At 42.9% G+C, this 18,274-nt stretch overlaps 1 protein-coding gene across 3 annotated transcripts in view; it reads right to left on the bottom strand.

The window, feature by feature from the left end:
- PITPNB (phosphatidylinositol transfer protein beta) overlaps positions 1-18,274 on the bottom strand; it is a 184,911-nt gene that overhangs the window by 8,359 nt on the left and 158,278 nt on the right. For 2 of the 3 annotated variants that reach the window (XM_033955457.1, XM_033955456.1), the window contains exons 10-11: positions 9,502-9,624; positions 5,562-5,647 (exon numbers count right to left, since the gene is read on the bottom strand). In XM_033955457.1, coding sequence (XP_033811348.1) covers positions 5,600-5,647; positions 9,502-9,624 — 171 coding nt within the window. In that variant the 3' untranslated portion in view covers positions 5,562-5,599. Of the gene's footprint in view, positions 1-5,520; positions 5,648-9,501; positions 9,625-18,274 lie in introns of all 3 variants that reach the window. The other variant, XR_004540391.1, reaches the window with a different exon arrangement.

Raw genomic sequence — 18,274 nt, forward strand, 5'->3', positions numbered from 1 at the left:
TTGTGACCAGAACTGCACATAGTATCCGAGGTACGGCCGTACCATTGAGGAATACAAGGGCATTATAACATTTTCATCTTTGTTTTCCATTCCTTTCCTTTGCTTTCTTAGCAGCCGCTGTACATCGAGCTGAGGGTTTCAACGTTTCTAGAGAGCACGAGTTGTATACCATTCTATGGTATGAACACAAGTGTGATTATTAATGAACAGTAATAAACTTTGATCTTGAGAGTATTACCGTATTTTTCGCTCTATAAGACGCACTTTTTTCACACCTAAAAAGGGATTAGAAATAAGGGTGCATCTTATGGAGTAAATACCCCCCCGTAGGCAGCCCTCCTGGTACCTTTTTTTGAAGCCCATTAGTGCTTTCCCTGCTCCTGCCTGTCTCCCCTCGCTGGACGGCTCTTCATCAGTTCAGGCAGAAGGCAGGTGCGTGCTGTTCGTGTTCCTGCCTGGTTTGGCGCCGCTCCCCGATTGGCTGCAGTCAGTTCTCGTGACTTGTGAGAACTGACGGCAGCCAATCGGGGAGTGGAGCCAGACCAGGCAGGAACATGAATTGAACCCTATGAAATGAAGGTGTAGCCTTTTCAGTCGCTCTGATATATAGTGGTACCTTGATTTGCAAGCATAATTCGTTCCAGAATGCTCGTAACTCAAAGTACTCGTATATCAAAGCGAGTTTCCCCATAGGAATTAATGGAAACTAGGATGATTCATTCTAAAACTTCTCCCTCTTTTCCCCTCTCTTCTCCAACCCAGCATATATACTCCCCTCTCTTTCCATCCCCACAGACCATCTTTCCCTTTTCTCATCCTCCCACCTGGTGGGACCGTTAACAGGCCCTGCTTTCAACTCAAGGCCTGCTCCTCCATACAGGCTCCCTCTCAGCCCCCAGCCGCTCCGAGAGTGCTACAATGCCAGCATCACATCACCTTACCCGTTATTGATCCAGGTTTCAGTCCCCCTTCATGGACCCATCCGGATTCCCACTACCGCTATTGGCCCCGTTCTGCTCTGATCACCTTTCACTGGGCGTTGGCAGCTCTGTACAGGACGATCACGGGCCCATATGGTTCCGGTTTCCGGCTACCGACAGTCTCTTCCCTCATGGCCCCGTTCTGCTCTGATCGCCTATCACCAGGCGTTGTCAGCTAGGCACAGGAGAGGCGATAGTAGCAGGGAGTCAGGGTGGAAAGAAAGCGAGGTGGGATGGCGGGGGACATGGATGAAGAAGGTGGGGGACAGGGTAAAGAAACAAGGCTGGATGCTGGGGGGGGGGTTCCGCGTTCCAGAGCCGGAACACAGCATTCCCTTTTGCTCCACCCCTTTTGCTTCCACTTCCTACATAAGTTCCTCCCTGCCTCTACGAAGTAGCCAAGATGCCTTTCCTGCCCACCCTCTACCAGGGCTAGAGGGCGGACCTTTGCACAACTCTCCCCACCCAGGGACACCCAGGCAGCGGTGGTGCCGGTGTGGGTTGGTGCATGTTGTTTGCCAGCTGGAGGTAAGGGTTGGGGGGGAACGCGCTCGTTGATCAAGTCAATGCTCGTTTTGCTTGAGTGTTTTGCTCATCAAAATACTCGCAAACCGCATTACTAGCAAACCGAGGTGTACTTGACTTTTAAAGTCATATTCAGGAAATGATAAAAAAGATTTTTTCAGATTGCGCCTTTTCAATAGACTTTGACCGTATTTGTCTCCTTTCATATTTAGGGTCATTTTGCAGTCAATGGTCTTATCATGTCTGGACTATTGTAATCTTGTGCTCTTGGGTTTACCAATAACCCTGTTGAGTGCATTACAGGTTGCCCAAAATTCGGTAATTAGAACTCTCTTCCGATTGGAAAGGCCTGAGTATGTCACAGAATACTATGTGAAGATATACTGGTTGAAGTTAGAAGATCGTATATATTTCAGGCTGCTTGTGATGGTATACTTGTGTTTGAATGGTTGGGCTCCTGCAAGTTTGGTGGGTACGATTCAGGCTGTCCCTTTATCAAAATTGCGCTCTGTCTATCATGGCGATTCTTCACGTGTGACTATGTTTTCCTGTAGGGGACCCCAAGAATGGAATTTTATACCCTTGTATATCAGAAAGCAATGTAATCTTGATGGGTTTAAGAAGTTATTGAAGAGACATTTATTTTGCAATATGAAATATGGGCATTAAGGCATCTGTTTTGGTGTAAGCACTGGTCGCTTATTTTGCGAGTGTTTTCATAAGTATTATATGTATTTTTATTATGTATGTTTACATTGTGAGCCGCTTTGGGAAAAGTGGGTAATAAATTGAGAAAAAAACAAAAAACAAACTTCCTTTGGCCATCCCTATTCAGTTAATGGGTAGCCCACGTGCCCAGGCTGAATTTGTTTCTGTTTTGGGAGTGACTCTAAATAGCATGCTTTTTTGATCAGCACATCTCTATTGTAAGCAAGATTTGTTTTTTCAAGCTGAAAACTGCTTTATTCTGTTCGCTGGCTACTCTCTGACCCTGTTTTGCACATTTTGATTCACTCTTTAGTAATTTAGCATCTTGACCACTGTAATGCCCTATTACAATCATCTCCAACTTGTGCAGAATGCTGCAGTTCGCCTCCTCACAGGTGCTGGATACTTTGATCATGTTGCTACCCTATCGTCCCAAGAGACTTATTCCATGTTTCATCCTATCAAACTATCCGTAATGAGCTTTTTCCTGGCATAGGTCTTTCCCTGCAGAATTCCATCCCAGCTGATGTCTGCCATGAGCAATCCCTGGCTGTGTTTAAGACCAAGTTTAAGATCTCATTATTCCTCAGAGTCTACAAGTCTTAACTTGTCCTTTGCTTCCTTGTCTGGAATACGATTCAGGAGCCTGGTAGCATTAACTTGGTAATGCTTCCTTGGCTTTCTCTCTCCCCTCTTCTTTCTCTGATCTTTGTTGTAAACCGCCTTAATAGGTTTCTTTGAGGCAGTATATCAAGTCTTTTATAAACTTGAAAACTTGTTAAAAATCCTGCACTAGCTGGCTTTAATGTGGGTAAGGGCAGTCTGTGGACATGACAGGAGTTTAGTGACTGTCACTAGCACAGCTGCACTTATTTCCTCAACATGTGTCATTAAAGGCAGCCACATTACCAGAAGTCCAACAACACAACTGATCCAACCTTCCACATAAAATGCAGGTACTGCAGCAACCATTCCTCACTGACAGTACTCTTGATACTACCCCTCTGAAGACCACCTGCCCACAGGCCTCTCCCCACTCACTCAAACCTTTGATGAACACCCCCACCCTCCCAAAAAAAAAAGAAAATCTGGAGACTAATTCTTAGTCATATAGAGAAGTGAAGGAAGTGCATGCAGAACATGCATATTCACCGTGGGTATCCTGAAATCCAATTAGCCAGGTGGTCTCCAAGGATTGGGTTGAAAACCATTGATCTAGGGAGCAAAGCATTCCCTCTTCCACTCCTGCCCTATCTGTTCAGGTACCAAAACAGAGCCAAGGACCTCTAGTGGTAGTTTTATGGTACTATCACTAGGAGGTCACTGGCACTAGGCCCAGACAGGCCACCGTATATAAATCTCTCATGCATATTCATTGTGAGTATCCTGAAAACCTGACTGGCTGAGTGTGTAAAGAACTAGGTTGAGAACCCCTGCTCTAGATGGCCAGAAGAGGGAGGGTCAGGCTTCATCTTAAGTTTTGAGTTTGTAGGGAGGGGTTTATGAGAGGGGTGGTGGGACCTTACTTGGGGGTAAAGGGACAGGGGACACCACTGCAGCAGTTCTTTACTATTTTCAGTGGCCTGAAACATCACATGCAGAGCTATCTTCTCATGTGGTGTCTACCCTGTATAGTAAAAGCAGAGCAAATGATGGGCATGTTCCCCTACATTTAACATACAATCTTTGCTCTTACTGGCACTATAAATGAAGCATTGGACTAAAAAATCTGAGCGTCACCACAAATATATTTTCATGCATTTTACCTATGTATTTAAACGGACTTTGAGAAGTTTGTGTTCCATAATGACAGTAATGAACTGTGAAGGAACGTTTACATAAATCACAATATTCGGTGTTCCCGCCATTTTAAAGCCCGTCCTTTAAAATTGCTGGCAAATCGTGGCCAAATATTCCCAATAAATTTAATAGCAAAACCTATGGCTTCTACTAATTTCCAAAAAGCCCAGCAGAGTGTACTGCAACACTTACTAGAAGCAAATATGATTATTAAAATTCTATTTTAAATGTCGACATTCGTTCTCAAAACTCAGTCAGTCTATTACATGTGCTTCCCAACCTTATTACGACAGCACTCCTAACCAGGCACATATCAGTCAAAAATGTATGCATATGCACCTTATAAATTGTCACTGTGGCTATACAGAAGACCAGGCTGGTTATGTATGCTTTCTGGAAGGAACTGGAAACCACCATGCTACTGATTTAAAATAAAGCATTATAACTGTTCTGCAAATTAGAAAAAAAAAATCAAAATTGCCAACCTATCGACTACGAAAGTCCAAATGGAGTTATAAAAATCCATAGCAGTGCGGATGTAGAGACAAAAGCGGATCCCAAGAGTCAAAGTCAACTTTGACAACTCCGCTTTATGTCTCTCTAAAAAAATGGAGCACTTCTAAACCACTTGTGGCCAATAGGAATTTTTTTTCTTTTTTGCTCCCCTCCTTATTCTTTTTAATTAGGATGATTCTGCACTTTGCCCTTGCTATTTCATGCAGTTCCTTTCCCGTTTCTCTTTTGGAATGGGTAAACAAACTTTGAATTTTGCATTCGAAAGGCCTATCAGGTATTCAAAAAACTCAACATACATAACTGTCTCCCATTCATCAGTTTTAGAATTACCACCACTCAATAGTCTCAAGGCAGATGGAAATGACTTAACAAGAGATCAGGGGGTTTTCATGGTGTGCTGCAATACGCAAGCAGTTAATAGTTAAAGTGGTTTAAACTCTTTTCCTTAGAGCAATATCAAAAGATCCTTCTAATTTATCAAGCTTTAAGACAATTCATCCCTGACGAAGCTATTGCAAAACATGTCGGGTCCAGCCGCATGAACTGCTTAAGATAATCGTTCAGATAAGTTGCAAAAAAGTAAAAAGTGTTTAAAAGATATTTATAAAAATATTTAAACAAAAACATGACCTAGACGTATGAGGATTTAATACCAAGATTTCCCCGCTCATAAGAACACGTATAGGGTGGTGGAATGGTACATCTGAGGTCTTGGGAGTCTATTAAATGGATTGAATTGAAATGAATTGCAATGAATAAGTGATGTAATATGCAAGCATGCATGACTTTCCCCAAACACTCCACACTGATTTTCCTCTGAGGCACAATAGATGAAAATTCATACCATGATCAGACGTTACACAAACAGCATGGGAATACAATGTCAACTACTGTTTCAGTAGAATGCCCTCCAGCTTTAAGAATGAAAGCAGACTGCAGAAGTTTGTCTTTTTTTATATAAACACAGATCAAGGAATGATATACCCATCACCTGGATTAAGAGTTTCCTCTTTTGCCCGGCTAGTCACTTACACAGTTCGATATTGCCCCTGAACCTACAGAGGGTTCTCTTAGTCGTCAGCTGCTGATGTGCCTCGAACAGTACCCTTCTTACGTATCTAAACGTAAAATAAAACCGTAAGCTACTATTTAAAAATGCTGAAAACGGGGTTAGTATGAAAAAAGCAGCTTGTTGGCCTGCAAAAGCAATTTCTACCTGTGTACAACCACATCCACATACAGCCTTAGGGGGTTTATTTTAAAACTCTCTCCACTCTATGTATCCACGGATGAAATTTTCATTTCCTCCATAATGTTAAAGGATCTTAGATAAGGACACATATGTGGGAAACTCCTAGATTAATGGTGGGTTTTAATATTATGGAGTTTTGCTCTTTAACCAAACATAAATTTATATACGCCTCCAGAATCTCAATTAGTAGTTATACTATCGAGGAATAGAGTCTTTTTAAGAGAAGAGAAAGGGCGTTTCACTATCCAGAGTGAAAAGGCACCGTTTCTGTACTCCATATACTACAATCAATGCAAAGGCATGGCTTATAATGGTTTAGAAGGAAATTTTCCATCAGTAACATGGAAAACCCAATTGAATACATGCCAATGGGTCATCAAAAACCTGGATGCACATTAAAAGGAGCAATATTTTTTTTTTTTTTTGTAGTGGTAAAAAGGCTGCTTCTCAGTTTCCCTCATCATTTTTATTTGCAGGTAACTAAAGCCAGCTGTATTGTTAAAAAAAAAGATGAATAAAAATTGAGTAGATTAGTTCATGATAAATAAAAACTACATTCTACTAAATCCATTTCTGGAAAACAAATGCCAGAAATCGAAAACAGTATCTTTCAACATAAAGATGGTCTGCAAATTTTTTGTTTTAAAAAAAAAAAAAAGTTTCAAATTTCCCCCTCCTTTTACGCTCCCGACGCTCATAGGAACTCTATCAGCACGGGGCATTCAGCGTTGCTCCCTGTACTAATAACCGGGGAACATATACAAAAGGAACCATATTATTTTTATTAAACCATTAAAGAACATAAAATACTCAGTCATCTTTATGTTGAGAAGATCATGTTTGCATCAAATAGATTGCTAGCAATTCAAAGCAAATCTGAGTATTATGGAATGGATTTAGCCCTCAACAAAATGAGATATCTGTACTACATTTTATAATATGGAAATTATAGCATCTTAAATATTAAACAAATGAGATCTCTTAAGCTTCAATTCTGTGGTTAGTAACAGAATGAATCTGAACAAAAGAAGCTTTTGTATTCAAATGATGAATGAGGGGGGTTCAACCACAGAACCAGAAACATAACCCGGTTTGAACCTTGCATTCCTATTTCTAATATTTAATAAATGCTCATTAGCCAGTCCATAATACTGAAACTACACTCCAAAGTCTTGACATTATAAGCAATGCACTTGGTTAGCTGCAGACAGCTGCTTCTTTAGCCTCTTTGCATGTCATGCATTCACTCAATGTGTTCAATGAATGGTAACAACCAGACTTGATTGCTTTAATGCGAGCAGCAAATAAATCCACTGTTTTAAATACACAGCTACTTGCCTAGGTGTTACCTACAGTCTAAATGTTCTTTCTAGAGTGTAAGTTGTTTGTTTGGGGGGGGGGGGGTTCATGCTTGCATCACCAGTGAGAAATTTTTGTAATTTTAAAAACTTTTAGCACTGGCAAATTTCGATGTCAATTTTACTGAAACACATTGGCAAACATTGCAAAGATAACCATCTTGCATAGCCATAAATATGAAACAAAAGTCCTCGCTAGTATCAATCGAACACTACTGAAATACATTACTTAGGGACCAATTCATTAAGTTGCATTAAGCAGCAAAAATGCTGAAGCATTCCATGCTAATTTTACCATCTGCAAGCACTACACGTGCAGTATTATTTTTTTTTAGGGGGGGGGGGGGGGCAGGGACAGAGATGGGGCATGGATTCCAACCAGTTAGTGGGTTCACAACAAAGAGCCCTTAGGGCAGGGGTGGGCAACTCTGGACCTCGAGGGCCGGAATCCAGTGGTGTTTTCAGGATTTCCCCAATGAATATGCATGAGATCTATTTGCATGCACTGCTTTCAATGCATATTCATTGGGGAAAACCCCACTGGATTCCGGCCCTCGAGGACCAGAGTTGCCCACCCCTGCCTTAGGGTATCCTAAATAGGAGAGAAGTATTCCCATGGTAATTTTTTTGCATTGGTAGCTATTAGTACAGGTGCTAAAAATCAGCCTAGTACGCAGGAAAAAGTCTCACACGATGTACCAAGCCCATTTTCTAGCACAGCTTCGTAAAGGGTCCCTTAGCGGAATAAAGCAGAATCTTTGACCAAAACACTATTTCAAATTACTAGGAACCCAAAAAAAGAATATCCGTTTCAAGCCTGGAATAAAAGTCCATAGTCTGTTATTCAGAAAGACATGGGGGAAGCCACTGCTTGCCCTGGATCGGTAGCATGGAATGTTGATACTCTTAGGGATTCTAGAATCTTGCTACTCTTTGGGGATTCTGCATGGAATGTTGATATACTCTCTGGGATTCTAGAATCTTTTGATACTCTTTGGGATTCCAGAATCTTGATACTCTTTTGGATTCCAGAATCTTGCTATTCTTTAGGATTCTGAATGGAATGTTGCTACTCCTTGGGTTTTGGCCAGGTACTAGTTAGTGACCTGGATTGGCCACAATGAGAACGGACTACTGGGCTAGATGGACCATTGGTCTGACCCAGTATGGCTGTTCTTATGCTTTTATGTGAGCCAAATCTAGGACAGTCAAGCCATTGTAACATCACTGATGAGGTTGGCTCTGAGGCACTATGGAATGAGGCATTATGACATCACAATCTCAGCTCCGGAATGTTGCTCTCATTGGGGTTCCGGAATCTTGCTATTCTTTGAGATTCTGCCTGGAATCTTGATAGTCTTTGGGATTCTGGAATGTTGCTACTCTTTGGGTTTTGGCCAGGTACTAGGGATCTGGATTGGCCACTGTGAGAACGGGCTACCGGGCTTTATGGACCATTGGTCTGACCCAGTAAGGCTATTCTTATGTAAGCCTAGGAAAAAGGCTCAAGTGTTTGCCCTCATGTTGCAAAGTCTGGCCATAATATAGATTAAATCATAAACAGGGCAACATTCCAAAGCTCTTATCCAAATAGTAACACCTTCTCTCTGGATAAGTGCTGCCAAACAGGATACCTCTAAATATTATTACAGACCGCCTCGGCACTATCCAGACAGTGCTGGGACACAGCATGGACAGTTCCAGAACATTACATTACATTAGGGACTTCTATTCCGCCTATACCTTGCAGTTCAAGGCGGATTACAAAAGAGCTAACTGGACATTTCAAGTGAAGTTACAACAGTTTTGTTGTTTTCTTTTTTTTGCTTACAAGGGAGGAGAGGTAGCTGGATTAATTCCGGAAGAACTTGCAAATTGGATATTAAATTGACTGTATGTTACTGTGTGATATAACAAATAGATTACAGTTAAGAGTACAAATAAGATTACGTAACATTTCAGGGATCTGAATACTTGGTTGGTGTTTTGGGGAGGAAGAGATTATTTAAGTGGAGGTTTTGGGGGAGAAATTATCTAGGAGGAGGGGGAAGGGTTGGGAACTTATCAAATAGTGGTGATGTTCAGCCTTTGTCTGAATGTCAGCACTATACCTAGATATCTAGATATTTGACCAACATGGCAGGCATTTAAAAAAAAAAAAAAGCCCCACACTGTGGTGGCTGAACATTGAGCTGAAAGTGAATGCCTTGGGAAAGCATTATTTGCAAAGTAAGAGGACAACTGGAGGAAACTGGTGAGAAGAATCCACATGTAACCTATCATGCTCTCTCTTTTCGCCGATGCCCCCTCCCCCCCCCCCGATTTTCTCTAAAATTTGGTCATAAGACAACTCAATGCTTACTGCATCTAATTCTTTTTGTGTTTCATCCTCCATTCTTCTGATGTCCTCCATGGTTAGATCAACCCATTGGTCAATCCAACAGAAGAGCTGGCGATGGAAGTTTGTGAATATTCGTTTTTCTTGCTTTAAAAAAAGAACAAAAAATAAATAAACCAAGCTACAATTATGATTTTACTGTATATTTAAATGGCGAATGGCTTTATTTTAGAGGTACATGCTAAATTAAAAGCAATTTATGCAGGATATACAGTATACTTTGAACTTTAGTGAAAGTTGAGTTTCTCAAGTAAATCAAGAGGTTAAAAAAGAGTTATCATTAAGGTCCTGTTATTACAGAAAAGCTGCAGAACAGGACAGCAAAACAACAGTTTCAAGTGTAAAGTACTGTATATACTTGAATGTAAGTCAATCCGAATATAAGTCGAGACCCCCCCCCCCTCCAAAAGGAGGAAAAAAAAAAAAAAAAAAAAAAAATATAAAAAAAATGGTTGACTCGAATATAAGACGGGGGCTTAATATTCAAGTGCCATGTCCTTCAAGGCTCTGCACTCAGTCGCTCTCCCTGCCAGGTTCTGCACCCAGCCCCCTTCCCTACCAGACTCTGAACACAGCCCCCTTGCCAGGCTCTGCACTGTGTCCCCCCTCCTGGCTCTGTCCCCTCTGTTGGTAGGTCGGGACAGGAGGGATCCCTCTCATCTCCCGTCCAATTCTAACAATTTTTTTACCCCCCTTTGTACCTTTTTTCACATCCCTGGTGGTCCAGCGCTATATGGGTAGGAGAGAGCATTCGGTGCTCCTCGCCCGCGCTGAGCCCCTCCCCCTCCCTGGATGGCTGCCTCAGATCTTGTGGCCAGGGGTGCACTCGGCATGCAAGAGCGAGCTTTTTGATGCCGCTCCCTGAATGGCTGCCACTGGTCGTGCGATCTGAGGCTGCCATTCAGGGAGGGAGGCGCTCAGCGCAGAAAGCTGCTCCTGCCCATACACTGCTGGGGGGAGGGGGCGTAAAAAAATTGTTAGAATCGGCCAGGACGGGAGGCATCCCTCCTGTCCCAGCCTACCAGGTCATACAGAAGGCCGGCAAAGGACTGCAGCAAGTCGGGGAGGGGGGGGGTCGGGTGGTCATTGGGTGATGACCCGAATATAGGATGAGACCTCCTATATTCGAGTATATAAGGTATCTCTGTAGCACCAGACATGTGAAAAGCTACACATTATATCTTGAATTTCAAATCAAAATTTATTTAACTCATGCTACTTTGTGATTCTGCTGTAGGTCATAAGCTCACAAGTGTAAATATTTGAGTACTGTGGTTTGGGGAGATTCTTAACCTGATATTACACATTAAAGCATGACCTCAAAATCATTTTGCTATTCATCTTACTATTATTATAGGATTTATATGCCACTTATAGCGTAAGTGGTTTACATTCAGGTATTCAAGCATTTCTCCCTATCTGTCCTGGTGGGCTCACAGTGTATCTAATGTACCTGGGACAATGGGGAATTAAGTGACTGGCCCAGGGTCACAAAGAGCAGTGCGGGATTTGAACCCACAACCTTAACGTGCTGAGGCTGTAGCTCTAACCACTGCACCAGGATTCTGCTAAAGTTTCTCAGAAGGCAGCAAATAGATTCCATTCTAATAAGTAAATAAAAAGCTCTTGTGCCTAGCAAATATTTTTCTGGCTATAGTTCATTCTAAGGAAAATAAAATGATTTATTGGCTATAAAATATTTCTAGAAAGCTTCTGAGGTTTCCTGGATTTTGAAATGTCATGCACTTAAATGAGTGACTCTTGAATTAGTCTTTTTTAGTTCAATCTCTTTATTGTCTTTTGAAAAGTTACAAATACAAAATAAAAGTATAACAGAACTGAGAAGGAGAAGCAAAGAAAACACAATGGGGAGCCTCAGACTGTGCTTTCTTCCCTCCCAGCGGCTCTCCTTACAAGCGCAGCGATTCAGAAAGGAAGCCTTGGAGCTATTGCTGAGTCGGGCCGCCTCTGATGATGCAATTTCCGCTTTCCTCAGAGACGGTGCGACCCAACAAAGGACCCGAGGCTGCCTTACTGAATCGCAGCGCTGGCAAATAAGGAGAGTTGCTGGTAGGGGAGAAAGATGCTGGGCATGGTGAAAAAAAAAAGGGACAGCTGTAACTAGACCTGGAGAGGGAGGAGAGATGCTGCTGGGAGGGGAGGAGGGAAAGGTCTGGGAAGCTGCTGGGCATGGTGAAAAAGGGATAGTTGCTACTGGACCTAGAGAGGGAGAAGGAGAGATGCTGCTGGGAGGGGAGGAGGGAAAGGAGTCTGGGAAGCTGCTGGGCAAGAGGAAAAAGGGACAGCTGCTACTGGACCTAGAGAGGGAGAAGGAGAGATGCTGCTGGGAGGGGAGGAGGGAAAGAAGTCTGGGAAGCTGCTGGGCATGGTGAAAAAGGGATAGCTGCTACTGGACCTAGAGAGGGAGAAGGAGAGATGCTGCTGGGAGGGGAGGAGGGAAAGAAGTCTGGGAAGCTGCTGGGCATGGTGAAAAAGGGATAGCTGCTATTGGACCTAGAGAGGGAGAAGGAGAGATGCTGCTGGGAGGGGAGGAGGGAAAGGAGTCTGGGAAGCTGCTGGGAATGGTGAAAAAGGGATAGCAGCTATTGGACCTAGAGAGGGAGAAGGAGAGATGCTGCTGGGAGGGGAGGAGGGAAAGGAGTCTGGGAAGCTGCTGGGCATGGTGAAAAAGGGATAGCTGCTATTGGACCTAGAGAGGGAGAAGGAGAGATGCTGCTGAGAGGGGAGGAGGGAAAGGAAAGGGAAGAGAGTTACTGCTGGACAGGGGGAGGAGGGAAGGGAGAAGAAAAAAGGAAGGAAACAGCTTGCAGGGAGTTTAGAGGAGGGGAAGGGGAGAGACAGGAATGAGATGGGAAGGGGGGTCAGCAGAGAAATTAAGAGGGACAAAGATGCTAGATCTGGTGTAGGAGAGATAAAAATGAAGAGAGCAGTGAAGCTGGAATGAATCGTGTAAAAAGGAGAGAGGGGCATAGGCTGGATGGAAAGGGGAGGGGGCATAGAAAGAAGACAAATATCATATGGAAGGGGGAGAGGTCAGACAGTAGATGGAAGGGGCAGATGCTGGATTGAAGAGACAGAGAGGGCAGACGCTGGAAGGAAGAGAGTGAAAAGAAGATGAAAGCAAAAACCAGAGACCTGCGGCTTTGAACGGAACGAGTTGGCCAGACACGCTGCTGCTCCAGTGGCGTACCAAGGGAGGGGCGGTCCGCACAGCTGGCCACCCTCCACTGTTCTCCCTAGAGTGCGGCTCGTCTAGAGCAGTGGTGCCCAACCTGCTTCCCTTACCTTCTCACCGCTGCCATCAAGGAACAGGCCGGCACCGTGCTCTTTGATCTCCCTGCTTCTCTCGCCGCCTGACATCAATTCTGACGTTGAGAGGACGTTCTGGCTAGCCAATCGCTGCCTGGCTGCCCGGAACGTCCTTTCCGACGTTAGAATTGACGTCAGGCGGTGAGAGTTGGTCGGCCCCGTGGATGCACAGTCAGAATAATAAAGTGCAACCAGAGACTGATGAAATTACCAAAGGTAGGAAAATGATTTTATTTTCAATTTAGTGATTGAAATGTGCCAGTTTTGAGAAAGAAAAGATATTAAACTTTAAATGTGAGTGCTGCAGAAAAAATAGAGTACTTGGAGGGCCGCAGAAAAAATAGTTAATGTCTTATTAAAGAAATGACAATTTTGCATAAGGTAAAACTCTTTATAGTTTATATATCTTTCCTTTTAACTGTTAAAGGAAAGTTTTATAAACTATAGAGTTTAACCTCATGCAAAATTGTCATTTCTTTAATAAGACATTAACTATTTTTTTCTGCGGCCCTTCAAGTACCTACAAATCCAAAATGTGGCCCCGCAAAGAGTTTGAGTTTGAGACCACTGCCCTAGAGCAAGGGTGTCAGAGTCCCTCCTCGAGGGCCGCAATTCAGTCGGGTTTTCAGGATTTCCCCAATGAATATGCATGAGATCTATTTGATGGAAGGCCTCGTAGCCAAAACCTTAACCTCATACCTAGACAAACACAACTTACTCCATCCCACACAGTCTGGCTTCAGAGCCAACCATAGCACGGAGACCCTACTAGGAACACTAATGGACATTGCCAGACAATACCTCGGTACAGGCAAGAAAATCCTGCTCATACAACTAGACCTTTCTGCAGCCTTCGACCTGGTTGATCACGACATTATCATACATACTCTAGACTCCATTGGAATCTCAGACAAGGTACTTTCATGGTTCAAAGGCTTCCTACAATCCAGAACCTACAGGGTTAAAACAAAGCAAGAAAAATCAGAATCCTGGTTCAACCCCTGCGGAGTTCCCCAGGGATCACCCCTATCACCCACACTATTTAATATATATATAGCCTCCCTCAGCATGGCATAACCTCATACAGCTATGCAGATGACATCACCATTCTCTTCCCCTTCGACCACCCAGAACCCACCTTGACAAGCACAATACACAAAACACTCGAAACAGTAGCAACAAATTAAAACTTAACCCAGACAAAACAAACTTCATCCTCCTAGAAAACAATAAAACTCCTACCTTAAATCTAGTAATAAACTCGATCTCATACCGTATTCAACCCACATTAAAACTTCTGGGAGTACTAATTGACAGAGGCTGTACCATGCAACCACAAATCAACAAAGTAATAAAAGCATCATTCGTGACCATGAGAAATCTAAGACAAATCCGAAAATTCTTTGACAGGAAACAATTCATATACTCTAATATGCTTCTAACTACCCAACTAATACTAAAATGCCTCTATTTACCCAACACTTAAAATCTCAACAACTCTTTGGTAATTCTTATTACCCAACACTTATCACCTTAAGATCTCGATAACTCTTTGGCAATTCTTATGTAACTCTTATGACATCTCTTATGCTATTCCTGTAAACTTTTATGTAATCTCTGAAAACTTTTATGTAATTCCCCTTGAACCGCAAAGTATTGCCAGAATAGAAATCACTAATGTAATGTAATGTACTTTCATTGAATGCTAATAGATCTCATGCAAATTCATTGGGGAAATCCTGAAAACCTGACTGGATTGTGGCCCTCGAGGAGGGACTTTGACACCCCTGCCCTAGAGGAAAGGAGGGACAGGGGAGATATGATTCAAACGTTCATATACTTAAAGGTTATTAACATAGAACAAAATCTTTTCCAGAGAAAGGAAAATGGTAAAACCAGAGGACATAATTTGAGGTTGAGGGGTGGTAGATTCAAGAGCAATGTTTGGAAATTCTACTTTACGGAGAGGGTGGTGGATGCCTGGAATGCGCTCACGTGGTGGTGGAGAGGAAAACGGTGACGGAGTTCAAAGAAGCGTGGGATGAACACAGAGGATCTAGAATCAGAAAATAATAGTAAATATTGAAGAACTAAGGCCAGTACTGGGAAGACTTGCACGGTCTGTGTGTCTCCATATGGCCGTTTGGGGGAGGATGGGCTGGAGAGGGCGTCAATGACTGTGAGGGTGTAGATGGGCTGGAGTAGGTTTTGACGGAGATTTCGGCAGTTGGAACCCAAGCACAGTACCGGGTAGATCTTTGGATTCTTGCCAAGAAATAGCTAAGAAGAAAATATTTTAAATTGAATCAGGCTGGGCAGACTGGATGGACCATTCGGGCCTTTATCTGCCGTCATCTACTGTTACTATGTTTAAAAGAGTCTGGCATCCCTTCCTGAATGAGATCACCTGATTGCTGCATGTCCTACCATTAGTCAGGTAACAAATCTGTACGTTTCCTTTCTGTTTGGTTAGCTGTCAAGGCATGCCCTGCAACAACAGAGCCCAGTGAAAGTTCAATAGAAAAGACCAGACATCAACAGGTACCATCACCAACCATTATGACCTCCAAGAGACAATAATAGTTGCAAACCTTTGGGCAATGTAGCCTCTTAGCAGTCATATTTTTCCCTTTCTGGGAAATATTTTCATTGTTGCCCTAAGGTTTGTGAAATGTGTAAAGTAAATCACTCAGTTCACAGATATATTGTACAATATACTACTTATTTGTACAGCAATGCCAGACATATGCAGGACTGTATACCACCATGTCAGACAGAGGCTCTCCTTGAAAAAGCTTACAATGATTAGGGATTTACATTTATTGTGGGAATGATTAAAACATGAGTACTGACAAGGTGGGTAAGAGTTTAAAAAACCAGCCTGAAAAAGGTGGCCTTTTAATGCTAATAGATCTCATGCAAATTCATTGGGGAAATCCTGAAAAACTGACTGGATTGTGGCCCTCGAGGAGGGGCTTTCCCCCTCGAACAAACCTTAAAAATACTAGGAGTCACGTTGGACAAACATTTATCCCTAGAAAATCACACCAATCTCACAGTCAGGAAAAGCTTCTCGGTACTCTGGAAACTTCGCACCATAAAAAAATACTTCGACGACACCTCTTTCCGCCTACTAGTACAATCCTCCATTCTCAGCATACTGGACTACTGCAATATCATTTACTTGAGCTCCACGAAGAAAACCACCAGGAGACTAAAAATGATCCAGAACACCGCCATCCTGAACAAATGGGCCTGAACAAATGGGAACACATCACCCCGTTTTACCACCAACTACATTGGCTGCCATTCGAAACCAGAGTCCTATTCAAGTTCGCCTGCTTCTGCTACAAAACAGTATTTGGTTCATTGCCAAGATACATCAATCCTCATTTCAATCTGAATTGCACCAACAAGAAATCCCGCAGAATTCAGCTGTTCGCCTTCCCCTCTCTAAAACTATGTCATCTCAAAAGATTCCTAGACAAAACCTTCGCCTTCCAGGCGGCTAAGTTGAACCCATGGCTAGCCCAAATGGTAATCGAGGCTCCCACTTATCTCGGCTTCAGAAAATTACTCAAAACTCACCTATTCCGCGAACAGGACCCTTAATCCCCCCCCTACTCCAGCAATAAATCCTCACCCCCCCCCTCTTACTGCTCTTCTCCTTCCTTCTTGATCTCCCTTTCTCTACCTTACCTTCTATCCTCTCCCTCATTGCTGCTTGCATTTCTGATAAAATGTGGTAAATCTGCATGTCATCGCGGATCTTAATTAACTGATGTAAACCGCCTAGAACTCGCTGGGTATGGTGGTATATAAGAATAAAATTATTATTATTATTATTTAAAAAAATTATTATTTTAGCATAGATTTGTTTTTTTACAGCATTATTTAAACAAAATCGTGTTCAAACACTGTTATAGTAGATTTGAGGTTCCTTAGATCAGCACAAGGTGCTTTCTGAGTGGCTGGGTGTCAAAATCTGATTAAGAAAAAAATTTTAAAAATACACCTCGGTTCTAAAAACACAACAATATATATCACAGCCCCATTTATTTTATGGCGTGACAAATCAAACATCCTCATCAAATAAAATAAAAATGCACCATCCCACCTTAGTTTGCTGTTCAAATGTCCTACAGAATAACTAAAACTTTGGAGAGGGGGAGGGGTGATTCTAAATAATTCAGATCTGCACAAAAATTTCCACTGTACGGAATTTGGTGGGGACCAGAAGGCAACAATTGGAGCATCCACCCATGTGGGCTGGAAGAGGAAACCCCTGCCAACTGTGGCAGCTTCTTATCTGCAATGCAAGTACAGGTATCCTGCCTCTTCCCCAGTAGTTCACTAGCTGCACCCTTGCAATTCCACTACCACCAACATTACACCTACCGTCTTTTTGTCATGATTAAAGGCCATTTATCTATTAGTCATACAACAAATAGTAATGGGAGGGGGGGTGGGATACAAATATAGGTTTCTTATTATGAATGAAGAGATTTGAGGAAGGGTAGGGAGAGGGTTACATATGTATGTTTAGATTATAATGATAAGATATCCAAGTGCTCTGATTAATTGTGCTTATTATGATACGTTGTACACTTGATGAAAGTTTTAAAAATGAATAAAGAATTTAAAAAAAAACCACTTACTGTTATGGTCCCGTATATACTCGAATATAAGTTGATCCAAATATAAGTCAAGGCCCCAAAAAGGAGGAAAAATGATTGAATTGAATATAAGTCAGGCGGCTTAATATTCAAGTGCCCTGTCCGGTCAGGCTCTGTATCCGGTTCCCTTCCTGCCAGGCACTGCACCCAGCACCCTTCTCTCCCTCCCCTGTCAGGCATTGCACACAGCCCTCTTCCTTCCCTCCCTCTCCTGTCAGACTCTGTACCCAGCCCCCTTCCTTCCTTCCCTCCTCTCTCAGACTCTGCACCCAGCACCCTTCCTTCCCTCTCTCCCTCCCCCTGTCAGAATTTGCGGAAGCCAGTAAAGAATCCGCTCAGCATCGAGCAGCAGCGCCAAATTGTGCGCCTGCTCGTGCTGGTCAGCGGCCGAAGAAACTCACAACAGCCAGTTAGCAGTGGGGCAGGAACTTGCAAAGTTTGTTACTGCCCGATGCACCTCCACCGGGGATCGGCAGTAGAGGTAAGAGACTAGGGCAGGGAGGGGGGCATGGTGCAGAGCCTGTGGACGGCGGCCTGCAATAATTTTGGAAGGGAGTGTATTGTTGGCTCGAATATAAACCGGGGGACCCCCATTTTTCGGCCAATTTTTTGGCCCAAAAATCCAGGTTTATATTCAAGTATATACAGTACTTTTCTAGCTACACAGAAAATGATTAGGGCCTGTTTAACAGAATAATACATGTATTTGTTGTCCCCACCCCCCAGCATGG

This window comes from Geotrypetes seraphini, chromosome 8 (assembly GCF_902459505.1).
Source record: "Geotrypetes seraphini chromosome 8, aGeoSer1.1, whole genome shotgun sequence".
NCBI classification, from domain to species: domain Eukaryota; kingdom Metazoa; phylum Chordata; class Amphibia; order Gymnophiona; family Dermophiidae; genus Geotrypetes; species Geotrypetes seraphini.